This window comes from Cicer arietinum, unplaced genomic scaffold (assembly GCF_000331145.2).
Source record: "Cicer arietinum cultivar CDC Frontier isolate Library 1 unplaced genomic scaffold, Cicar.CDCFrontier_v2.0 Ca_scaffold_6223_v2.0, whole genome shotgun sequence".
In the NCBI taxonomy this organism is placed as follows: domain Eukaryota; kingdom Viridiplantae; phylum Streptophyta; class Magnoliopsida; order Fabales; family Fabaceae; genus Cicer; species Cicer arietinum.
The window spans coordinates 2,454-16,163 of NW_027339870.1; the positions used below are offsets into that span (position 1 = coordinate 2,454).

At 31.7% G+C, this 13,710-nt stretch overlaps 1 protein-coding gene across 1 annotated transcript; it reads left to right on the plus strand.

The window, feature by feature from the left end:
- Positions 1-994: 994 nt before the first annotated feature.
- LOC101493628 (uncharacterized) lies at positions 995-2,278 on the plus strand. Its single transcript, XM_027331070.1, has one exon. It carries the CDS (start codon positions 995-997, stop codon positions 2,276-2,278), a length of 1,284 nt encoding a protein of 427 aa, XP_027186871.1.
- The last annotated feature ends 11,432 nt before the right edge of the window (positions 2,279-13,710 follow it).

Genomic DNA, 13,710 nt, shown 5'->3' on the forward strand with positions numbered 1-13,710 from the left:
CCATCTTAAAGAAAGAAGTATATCACAAACTAATCCAACTCCTACATGAATACAAAGATGTTTTTGCCTGGTCATATCAGGATATGTCTGGATTGGATACTAGCATAGTGGAGCATAAATATCCCTTAAAACCCAATTCTTCTCCGGTGAAACAAAAATTAAGGCGAATGAAGTCCGACATGTCATTAAAAATCAGGGAAGAAATAAAAAAACAATTTGACGCAAGATTCCTCGTTGTGGCAAATTATCCCCAATGGATAGCCAATATTGTACCAGTGCCAAAAAAGGATGGCAAAGTATGAATGTGTGTCGATTATAGGGACCTTAATAAAGCTAGTCCTAAAGATGATTTCCTGTTACCTCACATCGATATTTTGGTTGATAATACGGCTCGCCATTCACTCTTTTCCTTTATGGATAGTTTCTCTGGGTATAATCAAATTAAGATGGCAGCTGAAGAATGTTGAGGCAACCTACCAAAGAGCTATGGTAACCCTATTCCATGACATGATACATAAAGAGGTCGAAGTTTATGGAGACGATATGATTGCTAAGTCACAAACCGAAGACGAACATATTGTTGATCTAAAGAAACTCTTCAAAAGACTTAGAAAGTTTAAGCTAAAGCTCAACCCCTCCAAATGCATTTTTGGGATGAGATCGGGAAAAGTATTGGGATTTGTGGTTAGTCAGAGAGGAATAGAGGTTGATCCTGATAAGATTCAAGCCATTGCAGAAATGCCTCCCCGAGTACAGAAAAAGAAGTTCGCGGTTTTCTTGGGAGACTAAATTATATTTCAAGATTTATATCACAACTAACTGCAACTTGTGAACCGATATTTAAACTTTTATGGAAAAATCAAACAGTTGTGTGGAATGAAGAATGTCAAAATGCATTTGAAAAAATCCGACAGTATTTGCAAAATCCTCCAATTCTAGCCCCACCAGTTCTCGGCTGACCCTTGATTATGTATCTTAAGTCCTTGACGGGGCCATGGGATGCGTACTGGGGCAACATGATGAAACAGGAAAAAAGGAGCATGCCATTTATTATCTAAGTAAAAAATTTACAGATGTTGAAACAAGATATACGATGTTAGAACGTACTTGTTGTGCCTTAGCCTGGACGGCTCATCGCTTGAGGCAATACATGCTTTGCCATACAACTTATTTGATATCCAAAATAGATCCAATCAAGTACATTTTTGAAAAGCCCGCTCTCACAGGGCGAATTGCTCGATGGCAGGTGATGTTATTAGAATATGATATTACCTATGTTACTCAGAAAGCCATCAAAGGGAGTGCCTTAGCAGATTATCTAGCTAATCAACCTGTTGATGATTATAAATCAATGCAATGTGAATTCCCAGAAGAAAATATCATGGTTTTGTTTGAAGAATATGATGATGGAAAATGGACCTTGTTGTTCGACGGGGCCTCAAACATAATGGGGCATGGGATTGGGGTTGTTTTAATATCTCCAAAAGAAAAGTTCATACCTATCACAGCGCGATTGTGTTTTGATTGTACCAATAATATGGCAGAATATGAAGCTTGTGCCATGGGAGTTTTGGGTGCTTTGGAATCAAAAGCAAAAGTTCTAGAAGTATATGGAGATTCAGCCATAGTCATTAACCAGCTTAACCAAGAATGGGAAACTCGAGATAAGAAGTTAATACATTATTTTACCTACATAAAAGAATTGTCTTTAGAATTTGACAAAATCACGTTTCACCATGTCCCTCGAGAAGACAATCAATTGGTTGATGCTTTGGCTACTTTATCATCTATGTTCAAAATGAATCAAAACGATGAAATCCCATCAATTAAAATGGAGAGTCGAGATTATCCAGCCTACTGCCATGTCATGGAAGAAGAAACTGACGGAAAACCGTGGTATCACGACATCAAACATTATCTTATAAATAGAGAATATCCTCCCGGAATATTGGAGAATGAGAAAAGAAATTTGAGATGGTTATCCGCGAGCTTTTTTGTGAACGAAAATATTTTGTATAAGAGGAATCACGATATGGTACTCCTCAGATGTGTTGATGTTAATGAGGCGAAGGAAATTCTACAAGATATCCACGATGGCTCTTATGGGATCCATATGAATGGACACGCCATGTCTAGAAAGATTCTTCGGGCCGGATATTATTGGCTCACCCTAGAAAAAGATTGTTATAATTATGTAAAGAAATGTTATAAATGTCAAATATATGCTGATAATATCCACGCCCCACCAGTGCCCCTGAACACCCTTTCAGTGCCCTAAACGTTCTCAATGTGGGGCATATACGTCATCGGAATGGTCGAACCGAAAGCATCAAATGGACATCGCTTCATCTTGGTGGCAATTGATTACTTTACCAAATGGGTAGAGGCAGCTTCATACGCCAATGTAACCAAAAATGTGGTAGTCAAATTTATAAAAAGGGAATTAATATGTCGTTATGGTCTACCAAGCAAGATCATTACTGACAATGCCACAAATCTAAATAAAAAAATGATGTATGAATTGTGTGTCCCCTTTAAAATTCAACACCACAACTCGTCCCCGTACAGACCAAAAATGAATGGTGCAGTTGAAGCAGCAAATAAAAACATCAAAAAAATTATTCAGAAAATGGTTATAACATACAAAGATTGGCATGAGATGTTGCCATTTGCACTACATGGGTATCGTACTTCGGTACGCACTTCAACTGGGGCAACCCCTTTTTCCTTAGTATATGGGATGGAGGTTATGCTACCTATTGAAGTAGAAATCCCCTCGCTAAGAGTATTAATGGAAGCTAAACTAGAGGAGTCGGAATGGGTACAAACACGTTTTGATCAACTGAATTTGATTGAAGAAAAAATGTTGGCGACCTTATGCCATGGGCAATTATATAAGAAAAGACTGAAGAAAGCGTATGAGAAAAAAATACGTCCTCGAGAATTCCAGGAAGGTGATCTGGTGCTGAAAAAAATCTTACCCATTCAAAAGGATTATTGTGGGAAATGAACTCCTAACTATGAGGGATCATACGTCGTGAAGAAAGCTTTCTCAGGTGGAGCTTTGATCCTTATGAATATGGATGGAAAAGATTTAGCTCTTCCTGTAAACTCAGACGCTGTAAAAAAGTATTAAGCTTAAATAAATAATACCCGTTAGGTTGAAAATCTGATAAGGCAACCTAGGCAAAAATTAGGGTACAAAAAATATATCCGCTAGGTTGAAAACCTGAAAGGGCGGCCTAGGCAAAAACTAGGGTAAAAAAAAAAAAAAGAACCGCTAGGTTGAAAACCTGAAAGGGCAACCTAGACAAAAATTAGGGTGCACAAAAAATATCTGTTAGGTTAAAAACCCAAAAGGGCGACCTAAGAGAAGAAGAAAAACAAAAAAAAAGAATATAAACTCGAAAAGACAAAATGAACAATATGGATTGGATTATCGCATGAGAAGTTAGTACAATCTACCTTTGAATTACTAGTAACCAAGTTGGGTCTCCCACGCATTTCTTTTGTTTTATCTTATGTATATTCTACCATTGAATTACTAGCAACAAAGTCGGGTCTTCCACCTATTTCTTTTGTTTTATCTTATATGTATTCTTTTTTCTTTCAATATATTCATATATACTATTATTACCTTTATAATTTAACTCTTTTTCCTAAATGCATCTTATGATTATCATGTATTGGAAAGTAAAACATATACCATAACTCGATATAATGAAACCGAATAAAATATAGGTTGTTTACAGTATAAGATATACAACGACATGAGATCCAACTTAAGATCACAATATTAATTCTTCTTCAAAAAAGAAAAAAAAAAGAAAGAACGGAAGAAAAGGAAAAACAGAAGAGGACAAAAAAAAAGAGATCAAAGATATCACGTTCAAATAAAAAAGTATAAGGGTTTTTTCTCATTCATGATTTGAATGGTCGTGTCCAATAAAAATATTAATAAAAACTGACATATTCATTCATTCATTCATGAAATTTTGTAAATTTAAAGCCGAGAAAACGACTCGCATGTTGAAGCCGCGAAAATGACTCGCACCCGAAGCCGAGAAAACGACCCGCATGTTGAAGCCGGGAAAACGACTCGCACCCAGAAGCCGAGAAAACGACCCGCATGTTGAAGCCGGGAAAACGACTCGCATCCGAAGCCGAGAAAACGACCCACATGTTGAAGCTGGGAAAACGACTCGCACTTGAAGCCGAGAAAATGACCCGCATGTTGAAGGCGGGAAAACGACTTGCACCCTAAAGCCGAGAAAACGACCCGCATGTTGATGCCGGGAAAACGACTCACACCCGAAGCCGAGAAAACGACTCGCATGTTGAAGCCGAGCAAACGACTCGCACCCGAAGCCGAGAAAACGACCCGCACGTTGAAGCCAGAAAAACGACTCGCACCTGAAGCCGAGAAAACGACCCGCATGTTGTAGCCCGAAAATGACGCACACCCGATGCCGAGAAAACGACCCGCATGTTGAAGCTGGGAAAACGATTCGCACCCGAAGCCGAGAAAATGACTCGCATCTTGAAGTCGGGAAAACGAAACGAATTCTTCTAAAAATTATTTTTCAGACAAAATTAGAATTTGTTATCTTTACTTATTTTTACTTTGATTCTCAAGTAAATTCTAAGTAAAAAGGGGCAGCTGTTGACACCTAATTTTATCTGATTTTTACTTTTTATTAAAAAAGGAAATAATAGTAATAATAATAAATATATAAATATATGTGAAGAAATATAAAAATAAAAATAAATAATTAGGCATATAAGCTTTTAACAATCACAAGTGTTTTCGGTTCTTGTTTGCCTCTAATTCTTGTTCAGACTATTTTCAAAATTATAAAAAAAAATTTAAAGAAATAAAAATAAAGGAAACTGAAAAGAAATGAATTGATGGTCATAAAAATCGATGCAATAATGATCAAAATAAATGAAAAAAACCGAAAAGAAATTGATTGATGGTCATAAAAATCAGAATAATGGTGATCAATTGAATAGAAAAGAAAACCGAAGAAATGAATCAATGGCAATAAGAATCGGTATAATTGTGGCCAATTAAAAGAAAAGAAACCGAAAAAATAGATTAATGGTAATCAATTGACAATTATTCTTTTGTGTTTTGAAATCTATACCCAAAAGTCTATAAATAGTCTGCCACAAGAAGACAAAGAGGAGCACAATTGGAAAGACAAATTGAGAGCACAAAAAAAAAATAGAGAGATTAATTAGAAAAAGAGAAGAAGATAATCTGATCTTGAAATAATCAGTCTAGTAAGGTATCATTTTCTTATTCTTTTCTCTATTCTGCTTATTAGTATTTTTTTTTTGTATTTTTTTTAAATATATATATTGTTTCTCTTTCTATTTTTTTTTTCGTTTATAAAAAATAAACTCATATGTTAAGCTTTCATTTTATTTTTTAAATCGTTTAATCCTAAAATTGTTTTCTTTGCAATATAAAATAATAAAAAAAATGTAACTAATTGATGTTTATAGATCAAGACAACAAATTTCATCATATTGTAATGTAATAGAAAATTCATTATACGTCTTTATCAAATAAAAAAAATTATAACAGATAAATGTTTTTACCCTTAAGATTAGAATTAATGGTTTTCGTCGCCAGATGAAATTCATTCGCGCTCGCTGCACCATATTATTCACTTTCAATCGTTAGTGGCCTTTATGTCGCGACAGATCCGACAACGTACGAGCAAATCATTTAACAGATTATTTCACCGTCATGTCCATTTGTCTCGTTCACATACCGCCATGTTACATTTTTTTTCTTTCTAAATTATTATTTTTTTCTTTACTTTCAAACAGACAAATATTATTATTATTATTATTATTATTATTATAATTATTATATTTATCATCATTATTATTATTATTACATTTTTATTTTCATTTTTTAATACATATATAAATAAAAAAATAATAATAAAATCGGTCAACACACAAATATTTTCTACCCAAGAACTACGTGTGTTTTGATTTCCCTATTGCACCTGGGGATACGTAGGAGCAAGGTCTTCCCCTTGTCAAACCAAATTAATAAAAAAAAAAAATTTTTTTTCTTCTTTCATTAATGTAAATAATTTAACTTTTTATTATTCTTTTTGGGGTAAAAATAAATAAATAGTTTGTATATAATTAATTATAGGATAATCGTTTTAACGGACGTTTTAGGGTGATAATAGTTCCCTACTCGTAATCGACTCTTGAATCTAAATTTTGGGTTCAAAAACATTTTTTTAAGTTTTATCCAATATTTCCTTTAATAAAAAATAAAATTGGTGGCGACTCTTTTTTCGCGTACAAACCAGACGCGACAATTGTTATTGTTAAATACTTGCTTATTTCGGTTATGTTGTGGATTCTCTTATTTTTAAAGATACTTGTTAACGTTCATTACTTACTCATTCTGGTTGTGTATTTGTTGAGATTTGAGTTAATTTGAATTGCTGACATGATTAATTTAATTACCTTTTGATTGGGTTGTGGCTTGTGGTTCTAACTTTGGTTTGCTAATCTTTTGTTATAGTGGATAGTTAGAAATAATTTTTTTTGAATGACTAACTATATGTTTGAAACCATTAATTTAATTGAGATAATACAAATTATGGATTGATAGACATTGTCTTTGGTATTCTAACGTGATTATTACACTTTACATCTGGTTAATGAAGTCAAATTCATAATCATAATAATAATAATAATAATAATAATAATAATAATAATAATAATAATAATAATAATAATAATAATAATAATAATAATAACAACAACAACAACAATAATAATAATAATAATAATAATAATAATAATAATAATAATAATAATTCTTGAATATTAGAGCTCGGTAGAACTTAGAATTAAAAAAAAAAATTGACATTTTGAAAGAGTTAAAGTTGACTTTATTTTGTAAAATGTAAATAAATTTTGTTTAAATTACTCTTAATTATTTTAAAAAAATAAATTGAGTTGAAATTTTTGTTAATTTACAAAATAACAACAATTCTACACTATTGATTTTATTTTATTTCTAAAATAGCTGAAAATTCACACTATAGTTTACTATGTGTTGTTTTTAAGAAGAAGAAAAAAAGTTGTTGTTACGTTGGTTTACAGGGGGCTGGTGTGAATATTGAATTGTGTGGGTGTTGAGATATTTGTTTGAAATGATTGATTTTATGATTTATGATATTATGAACTCATTAATGTTTAAGTTGATATTAGAATTTTAAATTTTAAGAAATCAGTAGTTACTTTTAATGGTACTAAAAGAAACGAAATTGTGGGTTTTAATTTTAAATCACGTGTTGATGATTCTATCTAAATGATTAATGTTTTTATATTGTTTTTGTATCAATTTAGGACGTTCTTCATGATTTTGAAATAGTATAAAATTTATATTACTAGCAATAGTAATTCTTGAATGTTCAAGGTTAGTTGAAATTTTATAGTTAGACATTTAGAAACAAAAAAATTGTGAAGGGATTAAAATTGATTTATTTTATAAAAAGAAATATTTTATGTGTGAATTATTGTTGACTTATTTTAGAGAATTAGATTGTGTTGGAGTTGTGTTGATTCTTAAAATAATAAAATAATATATATATTTATGGTGATTTTATTTAAAATTTAGATTAGTCACACAAGAGAAAGGTAAATTGCGCCAAGTTTTACTATGTGCTATTTTTAAATAAAAAAAATCTAGAAGATTTGTTGGTAAAATAGTTTTCAGAAATCAGAAAAATATATATATATATATATATATATATATATAAATATAGACATGTTTAATAATAATAATAATAATATTTTTTTATCTTGAGATGTATAATTATTTTTCATGTTTTATAACGTGATTTGATTTGATTTCAAAATATAGGTTGAAAAAAAATTATTTTAAGAGTTCTTAAATATTTTGAGAGGTATTTTGGTAGTTAAGGTATTGGTGAATTTTTAGTAAATCTTATTGATTTTAAAAATAGTTTAAAAAAAAAATCCTAAGATTTATTACGAAGTAATCCAAGGAAAAGTTTGAAATTCTGAAGAAAAATTATTTTATGGTATTAAAATATTAGTGATCCTTTCAAAATAGTTTAAGTGTTAGAAATCAAATTTTAAAGTATTTATTTACCACTAAAATGATTTATGTACTACGAGATTTATTTTAGTTTTATGAATGTTATAGTAACTCCGAGTAAAAATAGTTGCTTACTTTACATGCTAATTGAAAAATCTTTGTTTCAATTTTTGTTAAATGTTAAAGATTGATTCAATTATTTTTTTAATTAATACTTTAATTGTGAAAAATTTGTAGTTGTTGGATTGTTATGAGAATATTCTACATCATGATGTCAATTATTGAATAAGTTATATGATGTATATGTGATTAGGTGAATGTGAAAGTGTTTATGTTTCAGGCATTCTAAGTGTTGGGAAGTTGTGAATAATGTTTAGAGTCGCTGAAAGTGTTTAAATATGAAATGATTCTATATTATTTTGATTGATGATTCATATTGATGCAAGTGTCCTTACTTTTGTTGTTATAATTAGTTGTAAATTACAAATAAATTACTAGGAAGGGGTAATTAAATGAGATTTAACTTGAAGTAAGGAGTAGGAGTTATGGCGTTGCCTTTGCACTCCTGTACCACGTTAAAGATACTTTTAATTATCCATATTTGAATTTGAATGACTGCAGTTATAGTTTCTTAAGTAGTTGACTACATGAGTAGGAGGGACTAGCTACCCCGATGACTCATCGTCCATAAAAGTGAAAACGATAACTCATTATTTTGTTAGAAGTACCTTTTAATTTTATTTTTAAATAGTTAAAAAACATGTTCACCGCTTATATAAATTGAATGCATTTAATTATTAAATATATGTTATTAGGAAATAGTATCTCTATATTAGTTTTTTATTTATTTTTCTCCTTGATTATATACAACGTATGTTTTTATAGAGTAATTGATTGGAAATTTATTATAATATTATTAAGTTTTTAGATGTGTTTAATATTTCAAAAATTGCTCTCTTTGTTAGACCTATATTAAATTTGTTGAATGTTTGGTGATAGGATTTAGACTTTATTTTAAGGAGTAAAACTATTAATATTTTGTTTGAAAGAAGTAGTTGAAATTGACAACGTACTTGGAATGTGTTTTATTTAACTAAACTAAATCAACTATGTTATTATTGACAAAATCTATATGTTATGTTATGTTTTATATATAAATTACAGTGAGTAACTCTATGGTATTTTATTTCATAATGGAATAATAAATGTGATATTTTATTTCATAATTGAATGATAAATGTTGTGTTTAATTGATTTATTTTGTCATGATAGTCTATCATGCTATGTTAATTGATTTTTTGCATGTAATGCTTAATTGGAGATTGAATGTCTTAAATATGTTTATAGACTAAGTTTGAATCTTGAGGGTGGTAAGTTAGATATTAGTTCACTCACCGCAAATTTCGAGAACGAAATTCTTTAACAAGGGGAGAATTGTAACACCCTATTAGTAATATTTTAATAATTAAATTGTATTTAAAAAAACAAAAGTGTTAAAAAAATAGTTTTGATAATTGTTTGTTTTATTTAAATAAATAAATAAAGAAGTAACATATGTTTTATGAGTTAGGCCCATATGCAATATTAAAACCTAATTAAATAAAATAAAATATTAATTGAAAACAGAAAGAAAGAAAATATGAGAAGGACTAAAAGACAGAGGCGCTAAATAGAACTGATGCTGCTATAGTATCCAATTTGAGAGAGAATCAACAAAATCGACACCGGCGGTCCAAAACTGTTCCAGAAAATTTCCTCCTTTTTCGTTCAAATTTCAGTATGTTGTTTCTCATATTTTGTTAGTAAATTAAACATACTTTTTCAGATTTTTAACAACCCTAATTTCTCTATAAAATATCTGAGTTATTCGTTTCTAAAATTTCTTATTTTGCACCGTTCTCCTTCACCATAAGTCCGATTTGAGTGAAGCCAACGCCAAAACGACCGTGTGAAAAGTGGCTATATTATCCATTGATTGGTTTTTTGATTTATGGTAAGACTCCTTGACCGAATTTCAAATTTTATTTTAGAGTGCCTTCTCATAATTTATTTTTAATGTTTACCCATAAACTGTCGAGTTAGATCAATTAAGGACAAAGAGTCAATGAACAAAAGTTGTTCGCTCGTGGAATCGAATTCATGTGTGAAAACGTCGAAATAAGGAAAGGGGTGAGAGAGTGTTTCAATTCATGAGTATAATACATTGTGAGATGAATGAGAAAATCGTATTTCCTAATGATTCATCCGGGGCTCGCTACGTACGACAGTAGCCCTTTGAGTGAGAAATTAATTAATGTGCAAATAAGAAAATTGTGAGATTAAAATGTGGTATAGAAATATTTATAAGGTGTTGATTGATTTAATTTCGTTAAACATGTGATATTTGATATTATTGTGATATTTAACATTATTGTGATATTTGATATTATTGTGATATTTGATATCATTGTGATATTTAATTTCAAACGAATTTGGTGCATATGTTTGATTAAATGAGTTTATGTGAATGCAGTGTATAATGTAAGATTATTTGATAATGATGTGTGATTTATGATATAATTTGTGATAAGTTTATGCGATGATCATGATGATGTTTGATTGATGATAGTGATTCTATAAAATTGTGATGAGTTTATGTGATGAGATATGATTAATGATAGTGATATTGTGAATTTGTGATGAGAATATTGAATTACCCCATAGTTGGTGAAATAATTTTGATTGCAATTTGTGTTTGACATGACGGTCTTAATGGAGTATCATAGGCCAACGAGGGGAGAAAATAAATATTGAGAATTTGTGAAGTGAAGATTTTGTCATCATATAGGTAGGGTCTGACAAGCCTAGTGATTTTGGGGAAGTACAACTGAATGAACCTGATCGTGGCGGTCTACTATTGAGCCTTAAAGCAAGATTGTTAGACCTTGGAGGTATACGGGTGGGAATTCCTAGGTGGCTTGGAGGTAGCAATCCAAATGTCGGGAGCTATCACGCAACACATGTTTACCTCGACTGTCACGTATATGTCTCTCGGGTTGAGTTGAGGGGATCTATGAGGACAGGGCCAATTTGAATTGTCTGTATACCGAGATGGTGGCATAGTATCAAGCCTCCTACCTAGGCTTATTCTTGTCCAATTAGGGTTTTTAACCAATCTTGTGCATCCCATAAGTTCATTTGTGTCATTGGATGAACATTTAGTTCATTTTCGTCCTCCCTAGGCTTATTCTTGTGCAATTAGGGTTTTTAACCAATCTTGTGCATCCAATAAGTTCATTTGTGTAATTGGATGAACATTTAGGTCATTTTCGTCATCCCTAGGCTTATTCTTGTCCAATTTGGGTTTTTAACCAATCTTGTGCACCCAATAAGTTCATTTGTGTAATTGGATGAACATTTAGGTCATTTTCGTCCTCCCTAGGCTTATTCTTGTGCAATTAGGGTTTTTAACCAATCTTGTGCATCCAATAAGTTCATTTGTGTAATTGGATGAGCATTTAGAGCAATTTCGTCCTCCCTAGGCTTATTCATGTCAAATTAGGGTTTTTAACCAATCTTGTGCATCCAATAAGTTCATTTGTGTAATTGGATGAACATTTAGGTCTTATTCGTCCTCCCTAGGCTTATTCTTGTCCAATTAGGGTTTTTAACCAATCTTGTGCATCCAATAGGTGTGTCTGTGTCATTGGATGAACATTTAGGTCATTTTCGTCCTCCCTAGGCTTATTCTTGTCCAATTAGTGTTTTTAACCAATCTTGTGCATCCAATAAGTTCTTTTGTGTAATTGGATGAACATTTAGGTCATTTTCGTCCACCCTAGGCTTATTCTTGTGCAATTAGGATTTGTAACCAATCTTGTGCATCCAATAAGTTCATTTGTGTAAATGGATGAACATTTAGGTCATTTTCGTCCTACCTAGGATTATTCTTGTCCAAATAGGGTTTTTAACTAAACTTGTGCATCCAATAGGTGTGTTTGTGTCAATGGATGAACATTTAGGTTATTTTCGCCCTCCATAGGCTTATTCTTGTCCAATTAGGGTTTTTGAACAATCTTGTGCATCCAACAAGTTCATTTGTGTAATTGGATGAACATTTAGGTCATTTTCGTCCTCCCTAGGCTTATTCTTGTCCAATTATGGTTTTTAACCAATCTTGTGCATCCCATAAGTTCACTTGTGTCATTGGATGAACATTTAGGTCATTTTCGTCCTCCCTAGGCTTATTCTTGTCCAATTATGGTTTTTAACCAATCTTGTGCATCCCATAAGTTCACTTGTGTCATTGGATGAACATTTAGGTCATTTTCGTCCTCCCTAGGCTTATTCTTGTCCAATTATGGTTTTTAACCAATCTTGTGCATCCCATAAGTTCACTTGTGTCATTGGATGAACATTTAGGTCATTTTCGTCCTCCCTAGGCTTATTCTTGTCCAATTATGGTTTTTAACCAATCTTGTGCATCCCATAAGTTCACTTGTGTCATTGGATGAACATTTAGGTCATTTTCGTCCTCCCTAGGCTTATTCTTGTCCAATTATGGTTTTTAACCAATCTTGTGCATCCAATAAGTTCATTTGTGTAATTGGATGAACATTTAGGTCATATTCGTCCTCCCTAGGCTTATTCTTTTCCAATAAGGGTTTTTAACCAATCTTGTGCATACAATAGGTGTGTTTGTGTCATTGGATGAACATTTAGGTCATTTTCATCGTCCCTAGGCAAATTCTTGTCAAATTAGTGTTTTGAACCAATCTTGTGCATCCAATAAGTTCATTTGTGTAATTGCATGAACATTTAGATCATTTTTGTCCTCCCTAGGCTAATTCTTGTCCAATTAGGGTTTTTAAGCAATTTTGTGCATCCAATAAGTTCATTTGTGTCATTGGATGAACATTTAGGCAATTTTCGTCCTCCATAGGCTTATTCTTGTCCAATTAGGGTTTTTAAGCAATTTTGTGCATCCAATAAGTTCATTTGTGTCATTGGATGAACATTTAGGCAATTTTCGTCCTCCATAGGCTTATTCTTGTCCAATTAGGGTTTTTAAGCAATTTTGTGCATCCAATAAGTTCATTTGTGTCATTGGATGAACATTTAGGCAATTTTCGTCCTCCATAGGCTTATTCTTGTCCAATTAGGGTTTTTAAGCAATTTTGTGCATCCAATAAGTTCATTTGTGTCATTGGATGAACATTTAGGCAATTTTCGTCCTCCATAGGCTTATTCTTGTCCAATTAGGGTTTTTAACCAATCTTGTGCATCCAATAAGTTCATTTGTGTAATTGGATGAACATTAAGGTCATTTCGGTCCTCCCTAGGCTTTTTCTCGTGCAATTAGGATATTTAACCAATCTTGTGCATACAATATGTTAATTTGTGTAATTGGATGAACATTTAGGTCATTTTCGTCCTCCCTAGGCTTATTCTTGTCCAATTTGGGTTTTTAACCTCTCTTGTGCAACCAATAAGTTCATTTGTGTCATTGGATGAACATTTAAGTCATTTTCAGCCTCCCTAGGCTTATTCTTGTCCAATTAGGGTTTTTAACCAATCTTGTGCATCCCATAGGTGTGTTTGTGTCATTGGATGAACATTTA